We start from the raw sequence: 12,160 nt of genomic DNA on the forward strand, positions 1-12,160 counted from the left end.
TCCATCACAGAGATTGAAAACATACTCCATATTAAATGTAACAGAATAGTATGACCGGCAGGTCCATGTTTCAAACACATTCAATTTATATCACAGCTGAGAATAAACAGCAGGGGAAGCAACTTGATGGGTTGCTGGAGGCTGTGGCTACCCTTTCTTGTGGAACATGTCTCTGTCACTTGCTAAATAGGTGCACCATCTGGTGGTAATTTTGGACTCCCACTTGTTCTTAAATTTCCAAATAGCAGTGGTGGAGTTATGCCTGTGGTTGCAGCTTTTTTTTTTTTTTTTTTTTTTGCCAGTATCTGTCTGAAAGTCATCAGCTAAGACAACTTTTGCAGGTACTACTGGTGAATGAGTACCAAGAATAGCTAGGACTTTAAATGAAGGTCATGTTCCCATGTCTAGTATGTAGGGCAAGCAGGTATATTAGAGGACCACATGCTCCCCTGAGAAACATACAAGGAGAGGAGGAAAAAATTCACAGACAAACCAAAATTAGAAATGAACTGGCTTGATACATAATAAGGAGTTTAAGCTCCCAGGATAGTCAGCAGGGACCTCCAGACAGTCATGCAGTCAAATTAAGATCCAAATCGCCCTCCTGAAGTGCTTCTCTCTCTTCTTTGACCATGCAAGGTATACAGGCTGACTAGGTTCCTATCTCATCCAAATGCCTGGAGCTATGTGGTATGAAACTGGGCCAAACGAAAGAAGTGAGGAAGGGGCTCCCCATTTTTCTGCCTCTATTGTCTGAAGTCCTTTAGTTCAGCAACAGAGACAGAAACCACTGCTACTTCTTGTGCCATTCCCCTCAGAAACTGCAAGGCTGCATTGACCATGTCTGACGGGACATTGTGTAGAGACCTCTTCTGAACAGGATGGGTGGAGGCTGAATCAGACAGAAAACAATTTCCCATGTTGTCATGAAGAAATGAGTGAACAGGTATAAATAAATCATGATCCATGAGTAAACTTCGTTCATTTTAGCAATTTGAATAGAGCTCTCCAGTCTACAGCGATTCAGTCCATGTCTGTTGAGCTTCTATTAGAGATAAAAGTGTCTTCTCCCAGTGCACCAGTGAGCTTTCTGGGGAGCAGTCTACTTAAAGATTCCTCAGGCATCCAAGCCCACTTTTTACACCGACACTGGTTAAATCTTAAGAATCGTCTTTCTTTCACAGACTCAGAAATCGGAGGTTGAACCTCTGCAGTGGAGGTTCCATCATAGATTGCAACAGATTACACTCGTGGCTAAAAGTTGTCTCCTAGATCCACTTCAATCCTGAGGCCAAATCTGATCAAAACTGGATAGGTGTGACACTTTTTACTAGCTGAAGGACGTATCATCAGCTCAATCGTGCATGCTGGCTTTCACGATGACTTCTGTATTCTGCAAACCACTTGGGCATGGATTTAAAGTGAAACACTTTCAAATCCTCTTTTACTTTAGTAGGACTTAAAACAGAAGGTTTAAAGTTAAGCGTATATTGGGTAAACAGAGCACAACTAAAGTTGTTGCCAGTTTGAATCCTGACAGAACAGCTACCTTAGCACTACTATGCCAGGTTCATTTTTTCAAGCCTCCAAATAATAAATGATATAGTCCTCTTGCTTGCTTGCTTTCATTTTAATTTGGCTCTTGTATCAGTAACAATAATATTATACTTCACAGTTATGGACATAAAATACGCCAGTAAGAAATAAACTACAGTCACGGGTAATTTAATCCAATGCTAAAAAGTCATGCACGATACTCAGGAAGGAAATTTTGTCAATTAGAAAATAAGATATTTGTCAGACATAATATTTTGGAATATGCCAGCCACTTCATTAGAAAAAGAAATTGCTCGTGACTAGAGGCAAGTCAGCAAACTGCATGGATTGGTGATCTAAGCCCGAATGCCAAAACATTTGTTTGCAAACCAAAATGTACAGATGAACAAATACTGTGTTTTTTGTAATGTTTGTAAATGCCTCTCTGTGCATTTCGAGCTTTTCAATTTAGAAACAGATGGTTTACCAAACAGAATGTATCCCAAAGAACAGAGGAGGAAAGGGAGGGATGCTGCTACACATGTAACTCTGAAGTCTAATGTTATGTTTAGCCTGTCCTGCTTGATGTAGAGGTTGAACTAGATGACCAAACCTATCATCTGTAATTCTAGGGAAGAGATTTTGACAACATAGTTAACCGCAGGAGTAAAGCTCAAGGAATCTCCAAAGTCATTAGAACCCCAAGTTGTTACAGGATTGCATACTGGCAGGTTAGCTGCTGTCCCGCGCTACCTGTCATCTTACATAAAGAACTTTCCTTGCAGTGGCAAGATTTGGCAGCACCTGCCTGTTTGCAAAGTTGCTCTATAGTTAAAAAATCAAATGTTGTATAGTTGATTTCCATTTAAATAATTAAGTTTTAGCTGAGTCCCTGCTATTAAATTCAGCTCCACTTCGAACTTTTGCTCGTACCCAAAAGCCAGGAGCCTTTTTAGTGGCTCTAAAATCCTGGCTCTAATGAAAGCAGTGGCAAAATTTCTACTGACTGCAATAGGACCAGAATTTGGCCCCTGTCATTTTGGATTAAGCCTACCACCACTTTATTTAACTTTAAGTGTTATTTGCTTTCCTGTTTTAAGCGTGCATTACGTTGTAAGTCCTTGACCAATAGGACTGGGACACTGGAAGTAACTAATTGAGTTAGCATGCCATGGATCATTTGTAGCCAGCAATTTTATTACAAAGTGACATGAAAAAAAGTGACATTAAAGGAACATTAATGTTCCAAGTGAGACATTTGGAAGTAAGGAAATGCCGAACTTAATGTTGCTATGAGAAGTTAGCCCTGTTGTGTCCAAATTTTGGTACAGTATTCAATTAAATAATAACCTAGAATTTGCATACTATCTTTTCCACAGGACCTCTGACTCACTCATCCCAAGGCAGACCAGTAAAGTAACATGGAAAATTTTATCCTGAGTAGCTAAAGGCAAAATTAAAAGCAACAGAAAATGAGGATTTGTTGTTGTTGTTGTTTTTCTGGCCAATACTCAGTGGGACTTGATCAGAGTTACAGGTGATTACAGACTCTGCCTGTAAGGTCACATTATACATAACAGTACCCTTTTCCACTACAGCTAATTACATATTTATTAGGTTGATCACAAAATGCCAAAAACCATAAGTACCCACCCCTCTCCAAAAATGTTTCTTTTCCACATTGACACTTAAATGGAGCTATTCCATTTAATAAAAAAAACAGGTCCATTTAGTTTTGAACCACTGAAACAAAGTATTAAACTGCATCCCCATGTCAGTCCGTTGGTTTTTTGAGAGCGTAATGGCCTTTTTTTAACCTGAGATTTAAGGTCACAGGAAGGCAGTGTGTCATGCTAGGTGATGTCTTATCAAGCTGCGTGGTGTGTTGTGCAACCATATAGAATACATACGGAAGCATGCGAGAGCAGAGCTCATGAGGTACAGAAGCTTGAGTCTCCCCAGTTACAGTTCCCTGCATCAATTTATATCAATGCACTTAACTCATTTAAAATTAAGTGCACTAGCAAACCAAAATGGAGTTGTTCAGCGTCAGGCATATCAGTGTATTTTAGTTTGAAAATGTCTACAGAAAAACATCCATTCCAAGAAAATCTTCATTTTTATATGTAAAAATGGAATGAAACAGAAGTTTCAAAAGTTAGCACTTCCCTCAGGATAGAAATTCCAGATTTCATTGAGGTCAACATCTACCATTTCTCATGCAGCTGCAAGCCACGCAGAGTTCAAGAAGTAATTGTATTAACATATTAGTGCTATGTTTAGAATAAGGATGTCTGCCTTTTAAAGCAAGCCTGCTGCCAAAGCGGTAAATATTTAAATGGCAAAGATAACATTTTAATTTAAGAGAACTTACACTTTTCTTCAAACTCATGACCCTTGAGGGATAAGAAAACACAATTGAGCTACACTTGAACTAGACAGTAGTACCTTACAAAAAGACTAGGGAGTACAGAATATGAATTGGGAAACATAAAAATTTGTCTATTCGTGGCTGGAAATTATTATATGCTACAGGTTACATATGCTAAACATTTCTTTTATAGGGAGACAGAGAAAAAGAGATAGGTATGAGAAAATTAATGTAGCAAAGCAACATTTTTTCTAGTAAAGTCAAACAAAATCTGTTACTGTCAACCTATAATTTACAAATGGTACTGTCCGTTCACATCTATCTTTTCATCTATGATTTGCAGTGTGTTTTGAAAACATTAATTAAGCCTCACCAGATCATTACGAGGCTCTGGCATCTAAAGACATTTTTAAAGCACAGAGAAATCATCATGCGCAAATTTTCAAATTGATTCACTAGGCTGGGAATCCTCCATCCTCTTCAAATAGGATGTTTCTTTAATATGACAGTACTTCCTTAGAACAGAAAGATATTTTTAGTTTTCTAAAAACCTCCAAGTGACAGAAACCTACTAAAATGAAGAAGAGTCTGAACCTACCACTCTCACAGCAGGCTGTCTCCTCAGTCGGAATAATATAAATTCTTAGCACAGTAGTTGTTTCATAACTTTTTTACCAATCCTTCCCAACCTCAGCTGCTGCCAGCTGGGAGGTTTATTTTCTTATTCTGGTTTGGGGTACTGTCTTTCTTTGCTACTTGTGATAGTAAAAAGCTTATCCGCCCTTCTACAGCCAGAAAGTATGAACTGTTTGAAGCGATTCTTTAATTTCCTCCAAAGATGATAATGCAAACTAAAGTAGTCCTCTCACTTACTTTACCTTGTAACAACTAGATTATCACAGCTTTTTTCCCACTATTTAGCTTTCCATCAAAATGAATTGCACTGGAAAAACTGTCCTTGTAAAGCAGCTTGCATACTTTATAGTACTTACTTTACTGTCCGTAGGGTAACTAACAGAAGTGCGTGGGTCTTCAGGTGGAATGGCCCAGCTTTGCTCCAGCATGGAACTTTTGTAAGGCAACTTGTGGGATAGTCAGTGACATAACTGAAATCTGTCTGCAATAATATATATCTAATAAGCTAGAACAAATATACTGGATATCCTTAAGGTTAAGGATATTTTTGTTTCTCCTTCCAGCAACAACATGTCAGTTGTGAAAAGAAATGCGCCGTTTGAGACATTTTAGGAGAAGGCTTTGCAATGAGCGTTTGCAGTTTGATAAATCTTTCCTGCAAAATGAGTACACTGAGGACATCCTCAGTTTTGGGTTTTTTTTTTTTTCTCTTTACCAGCTGCCTCTGCCTGCCTGCCAGTTACCCAGCTGGTATGGGTGATGGTTCACTATGCATGTCTTGTGGTTTTACTTTTAATTCATCCTAATAATGAGAAAATTCTCTCTCTAAATAACCGAGAATTATACATCTTGTTACACACTACTGTGCTTCTATTAAAAACTATAAGACACAACTCATTAAATTTGCCATGGCATTTATAGCATCTACTAGTTTTACTAAATCACACTTGCAAATGCAATGGCTCCGCACGGCATTTTGTGAAATAGACATCAGCAGTCACTCCAAAGTAAGTAGCCACATGAGTAATAAAGACCCAGTTTGTATTGGTCCTACGTGTTCTTCTGGAAGTCACATACAGCCCTAGTACAGATTTCAGCTGATTAAATGCATCCTGCGTACCTCTCTCCTGGCATCCCAGGCAGCCTGCTACACTAGGAGTTGAAAGCTGATGCCATCCCCCAAGAAGCCATCTCTCACACTGGAATGTTTTTTACCATATCCTAGCACCAACGCAGACATCCAGTTCAAATTACTGAAAACAAGTTTCTTTCTGATCAGTTGCTTGAATGCTCAAAGGACATTGTTGTCTGGGACCATGCTATATGACAACAATAAAAAACCAGAAATTTTTCCACATTGGGTCCAAAAGCCACTGTGCAATTGAGGTTCACAATAACTGACAAATGCCTAAACCAATCATAGCACCTACTGCTATGACAAAGATAATTACTGCCTTTCCGTTGGTGAAGTGTGTACCCTGCTCTGTATCATATTTAAAATAATCTAATTCCAACTCATTTTCCCCCTCCAAATTGTTTCCAGCTGTACGATTCCTTTCTTTCCCCCATATTGTTTTTATTGGATATGACGCAAGTCCATAAAGATAGATTTTTCCCATAATAAATACGCAGATGTTAGAATAATAAACATACAGTCAACCTGATATATGAATATTACTAAGCATTAACAAATATATAACTACCAACATAAATCGATTTAAAAATTGGAAAATGAGAACATAAAGCAACAGAGAAAGAAATGGCAGGAGGAAAGAAAGGCAAAAAGTGAGATAGAAATGTACGTACTTTAGGCAAACTATCTGGATTCATTTATGGTTCCCTTTATTGATTTGCTGATAGCATTAAAGCACAAGTATGGTTGTAAAACATTCCTAAGAATGCCGCCTGTCTTCACATATTGGAAGTTTTCTTCTCATACTGAAAGTCAAGCTTTCTAAGTTGGCCAACTCATACCATACTAGACACTACTGTGCTAGATTAATGTATCTGTTTGGATGCGAATTTCCATTTTTGGAGAATAATGAGCCTCTCTACTCCTCCCATTTTTGGTAGGAAGTTTTTATGAACGTTTGGCATCTCAGTTAAACCACCGTCGTAGTCCAGAATAAAAATGACTGGATTCATATGTAAGTCTGAATCCAAATTTAATTAAGCCTATATATGGCATGAACCAAGAATAATTTACTGACTGACACCCCCTCAGCATGTATGATAAGATGCCAACCATTATCCATGACGCCATCACTTATATATCTTTCATGCCCCATGTTCTTTCAAGCCTGCAGCTGAAACACTGGGATCCAATGTGGACTTAGTTACCTGTTTCCAGTACAAATATAGAAATAATCACTTCTTTTATGAGTATCTTTCCTTCAGACGGTGTTCCCCTCCCTTTGTTAGTCTTCTGTTTGAAATTAATCTGTCTTCTTAGCGGTTTATGCATGCATGTGCATGAGTGCATGCTTGTATATAACGGTGACATTCAACTTTATTTTCTGATTGTGTTTCTCAAAATAACTTGTAAAGTCTTCTTCACCTGTGAGTTAATAAAATCCATGCACAGATTTTGTTAGTCTTTAAAATTGTAGTTTTCTCTCCCATCCCTCCCCCTTTCTGCCTGGAGAGTGGATCAAAAGTTGAGCAAATGCATGGCAACAGAAAGCTTCGTAAGATGTTGTTCTTCTCCTAAACCTCCCACGGCAAGCAGGGCTTTAACCTCACTTCAGATGCATCCTTTCAACATGCCAGAAAACAACAGATCAATACAAAAGGTCAGAAATTTTTTTTTAAACTTCAGAACTCCCTTGTTTTTTGCCTATTTGTTGATTCTTCCCTGTCAGGTGTCCAGTTCAATGATTTGCCAAATCATTGTATCAATGACACAGCCAAATGAATACTCCTAAATCATGATCATTTTCCACATCATGAGTCTGACAAGGGAAACATCTACACATTACTTTTAATATCTTGACAGATATATTTTTCAAAACACCTAATTTTTGCCCTGGATTTAGCACTGGTAAGAGCAGTCTGTGTATAAGCACTTCAATTTGGAGAATTCCAGCAGAAATGGTCAATGCACAAATAATTAGCCAGAATAATCCACTGTCAAAGAACAACAGTAGGTTTGACTTCCGTTATTGATTCTGACTCCATACTTCAGAGGCTGCACTGTTTTCTTTTTTGCGTGGAGTTATTTGCTTCCAACTGTTATTAATGATCTGTAACTTTTAGAGGTACCTACATGATTGATTGCTCCAACCATTATTTGGGGGAATAGAGACACTCCTAGTGCTGGAGCTCTTTTGCATCAATAACCTGATAGGACCAGAGGCTTTACTCTTCCAGATCAGGGTCCTTGCCTTCAAAAAGTTAGAAGGACAATTATCTTTCAACAATGGTTATCAATAATAACAATTGATATATCATTAACCAATTAATTTTTTAATCCATTTGTTAAAGAGGTAAGCTTTAAAGAGGTAATTTGTTAAAGAGGCTTACAGCAAGAGGAATGTGTGGAGAATGCAAAAGATGACTTTATGTGAGAAGCTGGCATGAAAACGAGATGAGTGCAGGAAGGTGATAAATACATGTACAGGGACAGGATGAGTGAAGTGAGTGTAGTAGTGACTTTTCTCTGGGGATGGCATGATTATGGAAAAGTTCCCAGCTATAAATATACCGAAAAAAGCTATACGCAATGCTTGGCTAACTCATCCCATGCCACATCCTTTGTTCATGCTACTAATTTGGATCTCTCTGTCACTTTTTATCTCTGGCTGCTATAATCTTTCACACCAACACGAATGCCCCATGCCTAATATAATTTCTACAGTTGTTATTCTGTCCTCTGAACTATTTCAACCATTTTTAAGACAGACTCCCATGTATTATATAGGAGGTACAGCCCTCATTCACTGAAGTACCTCTTTGAAAAAATACCTCAGCACCGATCCAGCTTAGCTAACTTACTGGGGATTTCCCTAGCACAGTAGGATCCCCAGAAGTCACGATGGTGGACATTTGCTCCTGTGTCATCCCTTCTGGCTGCTGCTTGGTTGTGGTGGGAAGACGTGCATAGTTGGAGCACAATGACACCCAAGAGGTGGTGTTGGCAACAGATGCACAGCTGTTGGAGAAACCTCATGTTGGGTGAGTCTGCGGGTTTGCTTTGAACTGGGGGTGGGAGGAGTGTTGCATCAGGATATGAATTAGAATAACCCTAAATCTGCTCTTGTCAGTGCTCGTGGTAGAGCCTTGGCCCAGTGGTTAAAGAGTAGGTCCTCTCTTTCCCATACAGATAGAGAGCAATTTATATCATGCTGTCATAACTTACTCACCCTCTCCTCCCTATGGCCTGAATAATTTGCCTTGATAGTTCATCTCCCTAAGTGATTCTGGGAAAAAGCTAGATGAGCTTTCCTTTGGGGTGAAGTACTTAAGTACTTAAGACTTTCTTAGTCTTAATCCTTTCTTCAGTCTGTTCAGGCAGAACCAAACATTTGGTTTAGTGTTTCTGTTAAGTGTCAGACACGGATGTGTTTTGTTACCCATGTGAATATTTATGCTTACAAGTATTTTGTACCTTTAAAGTATTTTTTTTAACTTCATCTTTTTTTACTTTTTTTCCCTCACTAGTATAATAACACCATTTCCTAAATCCTGTCCTTTTCCTAGATACTGTCCACATTTTCTCTGGGTGTTACTCCACTAATAAAACAAATAAAGACATATGGATTATGGGATCCTTTATAGACCTGCACGGAACTCATCTGGCTCAGCTGGCAGGGGTCATGTAAACCTTCTCCATCCGTTACAGTTTGTGTGGTTTCACACCCAACAAATGTCAAAGCAGAACTCAGCTGCAACTGCCAAGTTTCGTCTGTGTTTGGGTTAAGCCATAAAAGAACCCACCAAATTCCACATCAGTCATATCAGAGTTGCAAGAAACCACCCAGGTTTGGTGAAGAGGTCAAAAATCTGGTGAACATTTTGGCAAATATGACCTGAACAGTGGCGCAAGAAAACCCTGGGTTTTTTTCAATCTTTGTATAGTCTGACCAACCTGATAGTGGGTCCATCCTGATGCCAAACAATTTTTGTTCCCTATAGCTCTTATTTTGTATAGAAACATTCAGAATGAAAGCACAGGCATGATTTGTAGTCCTCTTTAGGCATTTGGACTGTGCTCACTTGCAAGGTTTCTGAGGATGAAGGAGTCTCTCAGTGGTGAAGATTAATATTCATGAGTACAAGGACGGAGCTGATGAGGTGTCATGAGATTCCTAGCTTGAAGAGAAAAGCAGAAGTGGTGAAAGCCTTTTCACCAGGAAGCTTAGTGATGACACCGACTGGTACAATTCTCCAGAGTGTGCCTCTTCAAGGGCATAAATGATCTCAGAGAAGTTAAGAGGACTTACTTGTCTAAGGGTCAGAGCATGCCTGCAAGCTTTGGTAGATCAAGACAACATAGCATGAAGAAGTACAATGGTAGCATGCTTGGCAGCTGTATATTTTCTGGCAGCAGCATCATTTTGGACATCAACTTAAGACAAACAGGCGTAAGACCAACAAGCGTTAAGACCAACCAAGGACGACCAGACCTGTGCTTCTAATAGTCAAGATAAGTGACTAGATGTTTTTCTGGTTCGTTTAAAGTTGAAGGTAAAACTTCAAAACTTCAGGTTAGGGTATTTCCTGTGTATGGTGTCTTGAGGATGTTTAATGCCTTCCACTTACACTCTTTTTAAGAAACAAAAGTTAGGCAAGAAGTATTATCCAAACAGAATTAGCAATATCTTAGGACAAATGTGGGAAGAGACACTAATGAGCAAATTCCTTACCACCAGCTTTTCAGCATCAAAACCAAATTCTACCAAACTTTTTTCTGAAGTTCAAAAAGTTCAGACTTTTCCCATTAATTTGGTTTACTGGGTCTTTTTATTATTAGTTTTAACCCTCTCCACTTCTGTGATTTGGTGTGGAGTAATGCTTACAGAATATGACAGATTGTCTGTGGGTGTAAGTCAGTTCCCCTCATGCCAATGGATTTATTCAATTACCACTCTTTACAGCTGGGCCACTGTGCCCTTAAAAAGCCCAGACCTCAGCCAGACTCTCAGACCTGCATGTTTTTTGAAAAAATATTCAGTTCCATCATTGACTTAAGCACACCTCAGCTTTTGATGTCCATTTCACAATGGTGTTGGAAAAAAAACCCAAAGCCTTGATCTCCAGTAACAACCAAAGCACCATGTAAGTCGTTTCCTCTTTGCACAGATGGGATGAAATGTTATGCCTTTTTTTCACACAGTTTCGATGAGATCTTGTGTCTGACCACATTCAGTTGTGTTGGAAGCACAAGACTCACCCGAACCATTGAATTCAAGAAAGAGATGTCACCCAAAGAAGAATCAGGCACAAGAAGAACAGGCTACAACCCCACTGAGAAGTTGAATGTCCCTTGTGAGAGCCAACACCACAAAATGTTATCCCAACACTGAGCAGCAGACAGTATGGAGGATGGTAAGTGGGCAGCCCTTGGAGGAGAGAGGGAAGGTCAGGAATAGGCTAAGGATACTCATCTGGGTGTATGATGATCTCAGTGCTGGAAAAAATTTGCATAATCTCCCCTATGAAATAATTTCAGACATAGGGTAAATGGAAAGTGATCAGTTTAACTTCTGCCAGCTAACAGTTTGTCAGGCCAAGGTCCTGTATTATTTTCTTTGAATAGGTTTCCTGCCTCAAATCACTTGCAGTATTTTCTTTACAATATGATAGCAACACTAAAATGGATATGTATCACTGCCATGTATTGGAAGGCCAGTGTCGTATGCACTGTACTTCCAGCAGTTAATTGGAACTATCCCATTACTTAAGTTTTTGGGAAGTCTGCAAAGGTTTTTTTGGAGCTAATTTTAGTTCCCTTTTGATTGGTCATAACACGCACCATGGTTATCATGGCAACTTCTAACAGGATGACAACTGGAAATATTTTTCCATGGGGTGTGATGACTTTGTCCTTGGATGCCTGAGCAGGCATCTCGGTCATTGCTGGGTATGAAGTTGCACAGATATGAATGACTTCATCTAGAGATCACTAGGGATCTCCTGTCTCTTGCCAGTTACTTTTCAATGAGTGCTAACAAACAGACCACAGCTCTGGAAGCATCACTGTTCAACTCCAGTAGGCAAATACCAGAGGGACATAAACCTTTGCAGGACCGCGGTGAGAAAGCTAAAAGAAAGACAGCCCCAACGTATCACTTCAGCACCGTATTAGAGACACCCTTACCTACTCGAAGCTCTTGTCCGAAGACTGTTTTCTCTCCCAGCGCAGAGCAGTTCCACCTCCCGTACCGAAACTGGTACTGGCACTCATTGATTCCCATTTGTGCCCCTTCCCCGATCACAATGATGGCATCAGGGCGGCTCTGGCAGATCGCTCGCTGCCGAGGGGCCAGGCCTGGGATTTTGTTGCAGATGATATTAGCTCCTAAAGCCACCACAGATGACAAAGCTCTGAAGAAAAAAAAAGCAGAAAGACACGTTATAACCAAATTGATGCCATTAATTGCTTTTGCCGTGTGCTGC

At 39.5% G+C, this 12,160-nt stretch overlaps 1 protein-coding gene across 2 annotated transcripts in view; it reads right to left on the minus strand.

The window, feature by feature from the left end:
- Window positions 1-12,160, minus strand: part of WNT7B (wingless-type MMTV integration site family, member 7B) — a 96,525-nt gene that overhangs the window by 27,939 nt on the left and 56,426 nt on the right. For both annotated transcript variants that reach the window (XM_009323645.1, XM_009323644.1), the window contains exon 2: window positions 11,862-12,088. In XM_009323645.1, coding sequence (XP_009321920.1) covers window positions 11,862-12,088 — 227 coding nt within the window. The remainder of the gene's footprint in view (window positions 1-11,861; window positions 12,089-12,160) is intronic.

Source organism: Pygoscelis adeliae, unplaced genomic scaffold (assembly GCF_000699105.1).
Source record: "Pygoscelis adeliae isolate BGI_AS28 unplaced genomic scaffold, ASM69910v1 Scaffold215, whole genome shotgun sequence".
Classification (NCBI taxonomy): Eukaryota; Metazoa; Chordata; class Aves; order Sphenisciformes; family Spheniscidae; genus Pygoscelis; species Pygoscelis adeliae.